The 12,490-nt window shown below is 45.7% G+C and overlaps 2 protein-coding genes across 2 annotated transcripts; one reads left to right on the forward strand and one right to left on the reverse strand.

Annotated features, from left to right (window-relative positions):
* Positions 1 to 309: 309 nt before the first annotated feature.
* On the forward strand, positions 310 to 3,124 carry N7537_011695 (uncharacterized protein; the record flags this gene model as incomplete). The annotated part of the gene is made up of 3 exons (XM_056902749.1): positions 310 to 2,234; positions 2,298 to 2,411; positions 2,482 to 3,124. The coding sequence occupies 3 exons, from the start codon at positions 310 to 312 to the stop codon at positions 3,122 to 3,124; spliced, it is 2,682 nt and encodes an 893-aa protein (XP_056748036.1).
* Positions 3,125 to 5,048: 1,924 nt separating this feature from the next.
* Positions 5,049 to 5,591, reverse strand: N7537_011696 (uncharacterized protein; the record flags this gene model as incomplete). Its single annotated transcript, XM_056902750.1, has 1 exon — positions 5,049 to 5,591. The coding sequence occupies one exon, from the start codon at positions 5,589 to 5,591 to the stop codon at positions 5,049 to 5,051; it is 543 nt and encodes a 180-aa protein (XP_056748037.1).
* Positions 5,592 to 12,490: the final 6,899 nt, after the last annotated feature.

The raw sequence follows: 12,490 nt of genomic DNA on the forward strand, positions 1-12,490 counted from the left end.
TTATGGACGGTTATAAATATTGTGGGAGGGCGAGACTACAAGGACATTAACATTTTCAGCAAAATAACGAACTCTTCATTGGCGTAAAATATATATTCCTAGATTGAATTCAGGATGCAACGCTGCGGAGTAAAGGTGTGGGGTGATGGCCGGTTAATAGCTATGATGTCTCACGTCGCCTCCTCTTCAGAGACTCGATATTTAGCCGTAGTATCAGCTGTGTTATCTTGCGTATATTCTCAATTTTTATTCCACTTCGTCAAGTCAAGGGTCGTGGCGAAGAGCCCGCCTCGGCCTCAGTTTACCATAATGAAATTTGACACGGGATTCTTCATGTTATTTTCTGTGGCTGTGCAGGCATACGATGATGCACTTGGGTTAAGTAATGGCTATGCGTCTTTATCCACAGCCAACTTCGACATCAAGTTAGTCAAGGATTCCCAGGTCCTCGCCTCTCTCAAGCCAGCAGGCGAGTCTTTCGACTTCTTGCCTTTCGATGATATCGCATACAGAGCGGCAAATGGCCAGTATCATAATGGGGACGTTTCATTTCGCTATCGACTGTCGGGTTCCACACCGTGGATTGCAGGCGACTCATCAAAAGCAAGAAAATCTTTGAAAAGTATCAAGTCCGATGCGCTTGCCGCCGCTGAGATGACACAGACCCTACCGACCTCTCCTATCAATATTCTTCGGAAATGGATTGATATTGAAGGCGATCTCGGGTTGACCTTTACTCTAACCAACAAGGGAAATCAGACACTAGAAATTGGCAGTCTGGGCTTCCCGGCCGAATTCAATAGTATCTTCTCCAACCGTACAGCAGAGGATATGGTGGCCAAGTGCTCACTTACAGATCCATACATTGGGATGGATGCCGGGTACCTTCAGGTAAACCCCACATCTGGGACCGGGGCATCGCTGATCGTTACCCCATTACTCAACACGAGCACTCCACTGGAAGCATGGCGAAACCTGGACGAACCTAGCACCGAACCTCTCTATTACGGCAGTCAAACATTTGAGGGATTCTACGAATGGCAGACTCACACTAAAGCCTATGCTGAGAATGAGTGGTCTGGTGTCACCCCATGGAACGAGCCTAGCTCTCGACTCATGAGCCCAGGTGAATCAGTGACCTACGGATTGCGCTTCACGGTCGTAAAGAACGGTGTGCGTAGCATACAGGATGCAGTCAAAGCCACCAACACGCCTGCCACACTGGGAATTCCGGGATACGTGGTACCAGTCGATCTCACAGTTCGGCTTTACGTCTTTCACTCTCGAATCTCCGAGGTCGTGTCCGAGGACAACTCCTTTAAAATAACCCAAGGTGCAAATGATACTCTATCACTTACCCCAACTGGCTTGGTTTGGGGTCGAACTAGGGTAACCATCACTTACGAAGATGGGAAGGTCCAAACAATACACTACTTTATTACGGACTCGGCACCAGCAAAAATCAGAAAATTGGGCGAGTTCACCACCACGTCGATGTGGTTCAATGACACAAATGATCCGTTCCACCGAGCTCCATCAGTCATGACATGGGACCACTCAATCCAATCCCAGGTCCTACAAGAACCCCGCGTCTGGATGTCCGGGCTAAGTGATGAAGGCGGCGTGAGCTACTTGGCCAGCGCAATGAAGCAATCGGGTCTGGCCGATGCGACTGAGGTATCAAAACTTGAACAATTTGCATCCGATGTTCTGTCTAAAACTATACAAACCTCAGACTTCACCGTCCGCAAGAGTATATTCTTTTACGAACCTGACCGAGTCCCTGGATACACATACAGCCAGTCACTCGACTGGGGTAACTGGTGGTCGTGGAATAAGGATGATTCCTATGCTACGGACCGTGCCTACGACTATATCCATGTGATCGGAGCATACTGGGCGTTGTATCGCGCAGGTCGAGATAACGGGTCGCTTCTGAAAACACACACTTGGCAGTGGTATCTCAGTCAAGCATATAATACCACAGTGACCTGTTTCGCCACGGACTCGAGTGGGGATGGGCTTGTGGGGTACTCGCGTCTTGGCCTCATGGGTGAGACTGTCGTTGGTGAGCTTTTATCAGATTTGAGGCGTGAACAGTGGGCTGCCGAGGCGGACTCTGTGGAGGCTGCTATGAAGCTTCGCGCTGAGGCATGGGATACACAGGATGTTCCCTTTGGTAGTGAGATGGCTTGGGACTCGACTGGCCAAGAGGGAGTCTACTACTGGAGCAAGTGGGTTTTTGCTCTTTGAAGACCTTTCTAACGGTGATACTTGATTTGTTAACATTAATTTAGCTATTTCAATTTGACCAACACAGCAACGAAGACAATCAACAGCATCCTGGGGTATATGCCCACAGTTCCGCATTGGGGATGGAATGGGAATGCCCGGCGGTATTGGGACTTCATGTAAGATCCAACCCAATCTTTTGCAGTTGATATTTCTTGACTTGTTTTTCGTTACTAACCTCTCGTTCAGCTATGGGGGCAAGTTACAACGCATCGAGCGCATGATCCATCACTACGGATCAGGTCTCAATTCACTACCCCTGCTATCCCATTTCCGCCAGAATCCAACTGACATCCATCTCCTCCGAGTTGGCTATGGCGGAATAACAGGACCACTATCCAACATCCGGCAAGATGGCTCGATGTATAATGCTTTCCACTCCTTCCCTGATACCTTACAAGGTGACGATTATTCAGGTGATTACGGTCCAAACTTCCTAGGTCTGATGCTTGGATCCGCTGTCTACATCGTCGATGATCCCGATGCCAGGCTTACCGCATATGGTGGGAATATCGCTAACAATGGGAACATCGTCACCGTGGAGCCACGAGATGCTGTGCGCCGTCGGGTCTATGTTGCACATATGGGAGTATACGTCACGATCAGCGCTGGATTGATAAAAGAGGTTTCGTTTGATATTTCTCTACCGACGTCTCTTCAATTACTTATTGTTCCTGGCTCGTCTGATGTTTCTTCTGTTATTGTTTGGGTTGAAACTCCAGGTACAGAGGGTGATTATGCTGTGGCTGGGAATCAATTGCAACGCACGAGAGGAGGCTGGAATGTCAACTTTGTCTCTGGAGAAGCGAATGTTGTTGTTTCTAAATTGTAATTTACGGTGAACACAGATGCAGATGCTATTGGATCGTTTATCATTTCTCATATGGTGTATCCATGTATCCCAATAGAATGAGGAATTACAATACTCCGTACGGATAAATGATCTAAGCTGCAAGGGTTCTTGCAGGATCACTTGATCTGTACCTTCACCCTGCATTTCAAAAATGGGGCTAATGCAGACTTTTACTTATTGGGGTGCATAATTTCTTGCATATTCACCTACTTGCTCTCACCACATCCCAAGTTTGCTGGAAGCGTCCGGCTCCCCGAACTAATAGCTCCTACCCCTTCAACAATAAAAATTACATTAGTTGACACACCATTCCTCAACCATCGAATCAAATCTCTGTTACACACCATCCCAAATTGCTCACCTAGAAGTTGGCGTATCGTGACTGAGGGCCTGCATGGAACTGTAAGGAACTGCAAGGAAAGCGCAGGCTCCGGCTACGCTAGAGGCATTTGGGGTACCGTAATACATTCTCAGATATGGCAACTATGGCATTGTGTTTGGACGAGGGAAAATAACGGGATATAATTCAGTTCGGCCTCATTTATGATACGAGAGGATGACATAGAGGGAGGAGTCAGGCCAAGGCTAAAATATAGGTATCAGATGGTACGCCAGCACTACTCAAAAGTATTGTGTGCATCGACGCTTCTAGGCCCATCGACTTACCACTTACCCACTATTTGCCAAACTGCTAGCCAAGAGTTGGGGATCAAGCAAACCAGCGTCATCTATAACATCACCGAGCGGTGTCAGACAAGTTAACGTCGATCCAGGTCGAACAGTTCCCCACGGGCCGAGAGTTTACCGAGTCAATACTTGATACGGGGAAACGGATGAGATACCAGCCAATCGGGGCAGATCCGCTAGTTGAACGAGCGTTTACAGTAGCCTTATGGGCCTGGGGATCGTTATACTGTCGCGATGCTAAAAGGGTGGGAATGTCAGACGTTTTTTCGGCCGGGGCTAAAGTTTTGTAGTGACGTCCTCAAGTACTTTTGTACGTGTAGGTTTCCTGTTCCGATGCATGGCTTTCCGCGTTTTCCTAAATTGTTTTCATGGTCTCGTTGCAACTCAATTTGATTCAAGGTTAATGGACACGATCTGGAGTATCATAGCGACGTCAGGCCATACATATTGATATCTACCGATCAACCTATTCCCATTTACCAATCATGTTTGAGACTGGAACATATCGGAGTGCTGAAAAGGTTTCCGTATATGAGTGTGTGACATGACGATGATGAAACCTGACCCGATCGGCGGGTAAGTGGCGAATCAGCCATTTCCACCATACAGTACATACGGAGTAATTCGTTATTCGATGGTTTCCCGATTCCATGAGGATCATGGTTCCACACACTAATTTCTCGGGTTTGGGGCCTGCGTTAGTTCTCCAGGATTGACATTATCATAGATTGTTGATCAGGATTCCATTCCTTTCTTAGGTATGTATCATGTGACCTGGGTTACGCGGCAGGTGAGTCACTTCGCTTGACCTTCCAGCTTGGGCGTCCAAGAATAGAGTCATGTGGGGAATTTGGGGAAGTGAAGATTTCAAAGTGAAATAATAATAATAATAATAATAATAATAATAATAATAATAATAATAATAATAATAATACTCAAGTTTGAATAAGCCATCTTAACGCTGATATTATTATTCAAGTTCTTATGGGGTAGAATCAGGAAAGTAGATTGTCCAGCAAAAAAAAAAAATTTATTTGGTTCTTTGGTAATTATATAAAGTGACATATTGTCAAAAGTAAAAGGTTATATACATGGGTTCATTTTGGTGTGTTCATTATGGTCATCAAATCGTAATATCGTGTTGGTTCGCAAGGGAGAAAAGGGTCGGCAGTCGAAGAATGTAGGAGAGAAAGGATATTAAAGAGCGAAGGCGAGTTCAACCCGCGATTGGGGAAACGATGCAAGATCCCCCTGTCCATAGGTGTTTGGAGGTCGCCTCAAGACAATTGCGACCCTTTTCCAAAAAACCATGCTCGGTGGAATTTTCAGGCGACGTTGGTGATGTCGGGGTTGCCACAACGGCGACCGGCTCTGATTTTATTGATAGTTGTTCGGTGACTTCGACTGGAGTGTCGTTGGCTGGAGCCCTGTTCCTGAGGACAGGCAGTTCTGTGTTGATTTCATCCACGTCGTCTTCATCATCGGTGTCTTCGAAATCAAATGAGCTGATACGAGACTTCATGTCATTCTCTGTCCAGGAGACGGAACCACAGTGCAGCCGGAAGTGAGCTACGCAGCGGCGAAGGTCAGGGTCTGGCGCGGTAGCTTCACGGGCGAGTTTCTCTTTCGAGAGGTGCGTGAGCTTGTAAGGAAGGGCATTTCGGTTTGCCATAGGGGGCCAGCGTTTATTTTGGACAATTGGCACGGAGGCGGTTGGTTTCGGGGTCTTGGGGGCTCTTTGCGTAGTGCCGGTGTTCATATTGTTTTAATATGGTGATTATAGACTGAGGTTTTTTTTTAAGATTGTAACCCAGGGAGATTGTTGAGAGATGTGAATATGTGTGATGTGTGATGTGTGATATGTGATTGGATTTGAATTGGGGGAGGTCCAAAAGGAAAAGGGTAGAGAGAAAAGGTGGGAATAACGAGTCTTATACCCGGAAGAAATAATGGGGAACCTGGTCCAAGCGCCCTTCGTCGCAGCCGTGTCACCAGATCACGAAACCGGTTCCAGGCCTCTGATGGGTCATCTTCCTTTTTTCCCTTTGCCTCTTTTATGACTTGTTACTTTTAGAATCTTCTACCCCAGAAAGTTAGTCAATTCTTTCCCATTAATTCATTCTGATTTGATCATTTTCTCAGTCCAGTGGTTTTAAAAAAATTAAGGAAAAAAAGGATTTCCGGTGTAGCGGCTATTCGGACCCTCTAAAATGGATGGCCCCAGTTTTCTTGATCATTTGATGCTTCGAAAATTTTTCGGTGGAGACCCTTCTGCGGAGCTTATCTTGCTTATTCGCTCTAAAGAGAAAAAAAAGCAAAAGGAAAATACAAAACGTTGCAGGAAAACTCACGATCCCCACGGATTACTTTCCTTGGAAATCCGAACCCCCTCATCTTTCGACGTTTGCATATTTTATAAAATAAATAAAAACTCGCTTTCAACTTTTGTTTCTCTTTTTCCTACAAATAAAAATAGAAAGCGAAATCATCTCTACATAAAACCCTGAGTTCCAAGGCCGAATTCCATCCCATTAGTGACTCAGCACTAATCCTAACCCTGGATACGATACATTCAGTTCTTCCAACCCAAGAGATCACCGCATTATATTAATAATAAGTGCCCCAAGCACCCATCTTGTCTCGTGAGCATAATAATGTGCTGGACAAAGAAGATCCGTACACCGACAAGTCCAAGCATTCCACATGCTAGTGTCGAATATGCCCCTCCTGACGATCTTTTTGGAATCCGCCGAAGACGGCTCTGATCCTTAATCGTCTGGTCACAATACCCGTGCAACGGAGATGCTCTTGCACCCACTGTAAACCTACAGCCCCTTCCGTGGACAACCAAATAAACCAAAAAAAAGGTGGCGCCCTAAGATGGAGTACATTTCTTCCGCCTATGAGTTTATCCTTCCAACGGAAATAAAGCAGTGTAAAATTATCTTGCCGATACTTCCTATTTCACTACGGCCCCGCTTGGAATGAAATAGAAAGCCAAGAATAAAAATACAGGGGTTCTCTCCGGTCTATTGTAGAACCTGAACCCACACATAATGAAATAAATAATAAAAAGAGTACATTAAACTTGCAGATAAGGATGCAACGCCGTTGATGGCAAGTGAAACAAAAAAAAAAAGGGAAAGGGGGGGAGCAAAAAGATGGTCAGATCTGCTGCAGGAGACCCCCACTAATTCCAAGATGTTTAGAGCTATTGCAGCCACCAAGCCCAAAAAATCGAAGTCTAGAATCTCCTGTAAAGGGCTGGGCACTCGGAGATGCTTGGAAAGCAGGTTCTGTACCCGCTAGCACACGTTGGTGGGGTCCACAATGCTTCTAGCGCCAGCGCCTCGAACTAGTTCGCACCGCTTTGCAAAAGTAAACTAATGAATCGCCAGCCATTTGGGGCATCTGGGCGGTGCATCCCCCAAATGATGACTTGTCCCTACGGTCGCAGCTAGAGGTTTCATGACTGCAGATCATACTGTAAAACAGCACATTGCTATCAGAGGACATATGCAATCAACAAAATATCGGTCTCGAACCAGAACAAATATCATGTGAAGACGCAAACCGTCGACCATAAGGGACCATCGGTCGATACTCCATACTCCGTACACCGATCCTATGCGCCGTTTACTGCGGGCTTACGCCGTTGCTCCTAATTACTAAACTAAGCTGCTAAAATAAGCTGCTAAAACAAGCTAGTCTTGCCATACTACTGGTCCATTTGCATGTTATCCTCGGTTTCCTACGGCTTGAGTCTCGGTAGAATTGGCAGCGGTAGGATCTACCCTATGGCATATGATATCCAGACCCCGCACCTCCCCAAAACGGTATTGCATTCGAGCATTCGAGCACTACAATGTAAAGTCCACCCCCTTACTACAGCATACATTCAAAATGTTAGTCCAGTTGTTTTGCTCCGTGTTGATATAGATAGACAGCAGCTCAGGCGGCTCTGCTTGGGTCCCCAGCCGTTCTGCGGGAATCTGCACTTGGCTACCACTCTATTTACAGCCACCCTCCTAAACCTCAACCTAATATTTGCTTTCGGTCTGTGCGTTATTTCAGGCATAATTTCTGACACTCTTATTGTAAACTGACAATTGTATTGTCGTCGATGTAGCATCTCGAGATAAGAGTTTTATTTTACCGTGGTTCGGATCCAGCCCGGCTGTCCAACCAAGATCCCGAGGTCTCTATATCGAGTCTCTCCTCCCTCCTTCCTTTTTAGCAAGGCGACTTTCCTTGGACATGGAAAGAGTCGAGAACTTTGACTAGAATGCTATTCCATGGACGATGTACAATGACATTGACTCCTACCTAGCTCTTTCGGGATGTGCGGGTCTCTACCTTTGTCTCTCTCCCCAGTTCTTACACACGTGTTATGGATAAACTCAATTATCAGGCCAATTTTCCGGATTCCTAAGGCAATTCAACAATCAGATTATCTATCCTTTAATCTACAGTATCTTAATCTGTTCATCTCTCAATTCGTCGTTCTTGCGCCGTGGGGATAGACATCCCGCCTTTGTTCATTGATCCGTCTTTGGGGGGGTTCTTATGATCAGGACTTTATTGAACCGCTGCTATCTACTCTAGAATATAGCTGCTTCTTAGTGCTTTATGAGAACCATATGATACGTTGCTACGCGCAGCACACATCGTACATTGTATCTAGCAAATATATTCTAGGGTAGATCCCAAGAAGGAACATCTACCATGTACACACAAACTCCTACCAATCCAATCGTGTAACATCTCTCTTGGGCTCTGCATGTCCAGCAGAAACTACTGCACGACGCCCAATGGGCCTCATAAAGCCCCCTCTTAGGTTTAGCGGATTTCACACCCTGCAGATCTTACTTGGTCTCTGGGTCACGAGCTCTCTACCCCGGGCACTTCCGGCTGCTGCAGTTAGTGCAGCTGAAAAAAATTAACGAATCAGATTTAGGCTAATGCATGCACGGAGGCTTGGGAACTTGCTCATCAATACCTTACGAAGGTCTCGTCTCCGGGTATCTGGCGCACAGCTGCAACTAAGCCAGCTGCTGGGCTTACTGGGGTATCTCCATCATGCAGCAGAAACGGGCCCTCGGAAGACAAACATCGCTATAAGCGCCGTTGGAGTAAACCTTCGTCACATAGTAGTGGGTCAGGACATAGCCCCAACCAAATCTATGAGCGCAGCCTCTCAGAGTTACATAGTATCTGCATTCTTCATTGTTATTTCCAAACGTCACTAAAACCACCTTCCTGATTTTTGGGTTTGCGATGGGCCCGCACTACATTGTAGATCTGCGCGCCATGGTAGTATGAATCAAGCACTGCTATGTATCCCTATGTACAACTGTAGTTACCTGTTCCAGTCACATCAACAGCCACGAGTCAAAATAGCCTATATAAACAAACAAGCACACTGTTCCGGGTTTCTCTAGAAGGTCTGTTAGCTGGGATGGATCTAAACTTAGGATATCACCACTTCAGATGCGGATCTGTACAACGCGTGGCCCCCGACACGCAACTCTCAAGGCAACGTCAAGAATGCTCATTATATCAAATAGGAAATAGTAATTCCGCCTTGCTTGTGACGTGTGGGAATGTAAGCAGCTTACACGTGCTTCTGCCTGTCTTTTCTACGCAAGTCATAACTGGTAGTTCCTTGAATTACCACCGCCACTATCAGAGGCGCTATGGAATAGATTGAGACACAATATGTGTGCACCCCGGCTCATTAGAGACAGCAAGCTACCCCTGGAAATCCAAACACTTAGCTTTCAAAGACGTGGTGATAGCTACTCTCCGTGGGTCTGTTATGTCCTAACTCTTGGTCGGAGCTATATTTGCCCCTGTTGTCAATAGAGAAGGCAACCTAGGTTCTAATCAAAGGCTATACATAGAAAAGTACCTTACACAAGGTATGCTTTTTTTACCGTCTTCGTATACACCTAAAAAGACAGCTAAAAGACATCTGAAACGAGCTTCTAAAAAGAACATCTAAAAAGACATAGCAAGGTCGCGTAAGCGGTCGACTATTTTAATGTTGCATCAAGAGAGAAATACTCTAAACTCTCGCCCAAAGATGGAGTCAAAAAGCAAATTGGGTGGAGACGTTATTGGATATAGTTTTCCACTTTAATATTTTTAATTCCCTGTTGTGCTGACGAATGATGTTCTCTTCAGCTTACATCTGTGTCAACTAACTGGCCCCGGATGTGCCCAATATGTGTACGTCTCCAGGAATGTAGGGATGGAAGTGGGGTGCTGCTGTAGACATCACCAATGATAGAGCATGGGCGTGACCAGGAGGTGGCGGTATAGCGGTTGTCATCGGTTGTCTTTGAATGCACATTACTGACCGCCCATTTCTGTTCGATGAGATTGATAGGGACATATCATCAGATGTACGTATCTGCCGACACCCAGCCGGCGAAGAGCAAGCACAGAACCCAATAGATCTGCGTAACAAAGAACAAAAACGCCACTCGGCGCGAGTCGATGGTTCACGAAGTTAATATCAATCCTTTGTTTAAGGTGGTAAATTAAGAAAGCATGTTACATCCGGGACATAGCTCGACTTGGCCCGTTAGCTAAAGGACACAGGTGGATTATGCAAGGCTTAAACTAGGCGTCCACAATAGAAAGTAGATCCAGTCTTTCCCTATTCGGGACTACAGGGTCACCTTGTGCTCTGTGAGCCTGGCATAGATCCTGACATTTGTGCGACGGGAAAGGAAAGCCGGCACCGAGCGTGGAAAACGGCAGCTCTGCAAGACCGGGCTGCTGTGAGACCTGGGACAGCGTGTATGATTACTGGGCTTTTTCCATTTCGAACCTTGTACATTTCCAATATACTTCATGGGGTATTCCGACTGTCGCGACGGGCGTTATTGTGCGACGATACTACATCTTGCTCTACCTCGTACAGCCGTTGCAGTTCCCGAGTATATGAACGAAAACTAACTCCGATTTGGGCGGTGGTTTTAATATAAACAGCACCGTGTGCACTATTTACGATTTGGGAATTATGCTGATTGGAGTATTTTGGGGTAGCTTTGCTTTTCTAGTCGCGCATGGGCCGTTCGTTGATCGACTACTTGGGTAGTTCCCACTCAAATGACCTTCTTCGATCCATCTATAGCGTCTTCTGCAGGTCATCCGCTCGTTGTTGGACAAATCAAAGGCCTTAACTGAGTTTTGAATAATTCATTTTTCAGAGAAAACACTGATCCCCAAACACGGGGCTTCCATTATATTGCAAATATGATCGTTCGATCCACGTTGTAAACCCCATATCATAGGACTTTAAACCCTTTTCTGGCTCATTATAATGCGAGCGTATCCCATCGTCCCTTAACTTATGAGCACCTATGTTCTCTGAGTAATAATCGAATCGAACATCCCTGGTTTGAGCTAAATCAAGGCTCTAACAACGAACGAGCATGGTCCCATGTTCATTCATGAAGCACTAGGTCTAAATGGTCACTAGCTCCGGTTAGGCTGACAAGATGCGGCCTGAGCTCATGTCTCTCGCTCACTTCCTTATTTTTATTTGACAGCCCCTCATTATTGTCTCCTCCGGGAGATTATCGTCCGAGTTGTTGAATATCGGCATAAAACAACAACTGCCTCTTGAGTTTATGTAACCAGAACCATTTGAGTATCAGGTGGCTTATTTTCCGTTTGGTATTCTTTTGATATTTTTCTTCACTTCTAGTTCGTGCTTGACCCAATATAATCTGACCGCGCATATTGGTTGCTTTGCTTCGGATTGGACCTTGAGCTCCTGCATACTACACTGGTCGACATTGGTGAGATACACATATATCCTGGGATCATCAATAATACCGTGTCTCCTCTGTGGAGTTCATTGTCTGGGGGGCTTTGTCAGGGATTCACTCTTCATTTCCACGTCTTGCTTCTTTTGTCTATAATTTTAACCCCAGTTAGCTGTTCAAGACACTTCAAGTTACACAAACACGATCCAGACTGAATGGACGTGATCATAGCTCTATCCGACGTCTATCACACACAATGCCTAGACTCCGCCCTATGTTGTGATGGACCTTGCTCGAAATCGGAATAGGAAAATGGCCATTCAGGTACAAGGGAACAAAGTTAATTGTCATTTTATACACTCTCTCCATGGCCTATACTCAAAACCTTGGTCTCCAGCGATCAGCAAAAGGATATTGGAATCGGGATATATAAATACAATGACAGTACCAATACTTCAGATATAATTAACCTCGTGATCGGCGGACAGTGAGTACTCCGTAATTTGTACATAGTTGAGAATTTCAAACCAAAAGAGCGTTGTACTCTCTTGTGCTACGGTTGCACCTTGTTTTTATAATTTTAATTAATTTATACTTTTTCCTTTATTGTACCTCTTCCTGCATACGTCTCGACGCTGTTTCCCGAAAGACGCAGGGTCCTTCTCCGTGTTTCTCAACCCATATCGAGGATTCGATCGCTGTGCCACTTCGGAAAATCGTCCCTCTTGGATTATATCGAAATATCAAATGTAGTCAAAAGAGAATAAAAGTATCATTTTGTTTCTATGCTTATGCTGCAGCTTAGTGCTACGGTTCATGATCTCATCTGTCTCCTATCGAGCCTGTTCGTATATTGGCGCCGTACCCGCGACGCCCA

Source organism: Penicillium hordei, assembly GCF_028827395.1.
Source record: "Penicillium hordei strain IBT 12815 chromosome Unknown utg000006l_segment0_segment0, whole genome shotgun sequence".
Lineage (NCBI taxonomy): Eukaryota > Fungi > Ascomycota > Eurotiomycetes > Eurotiales > Aspergillaceae > Penicillium > Penicillium hordei.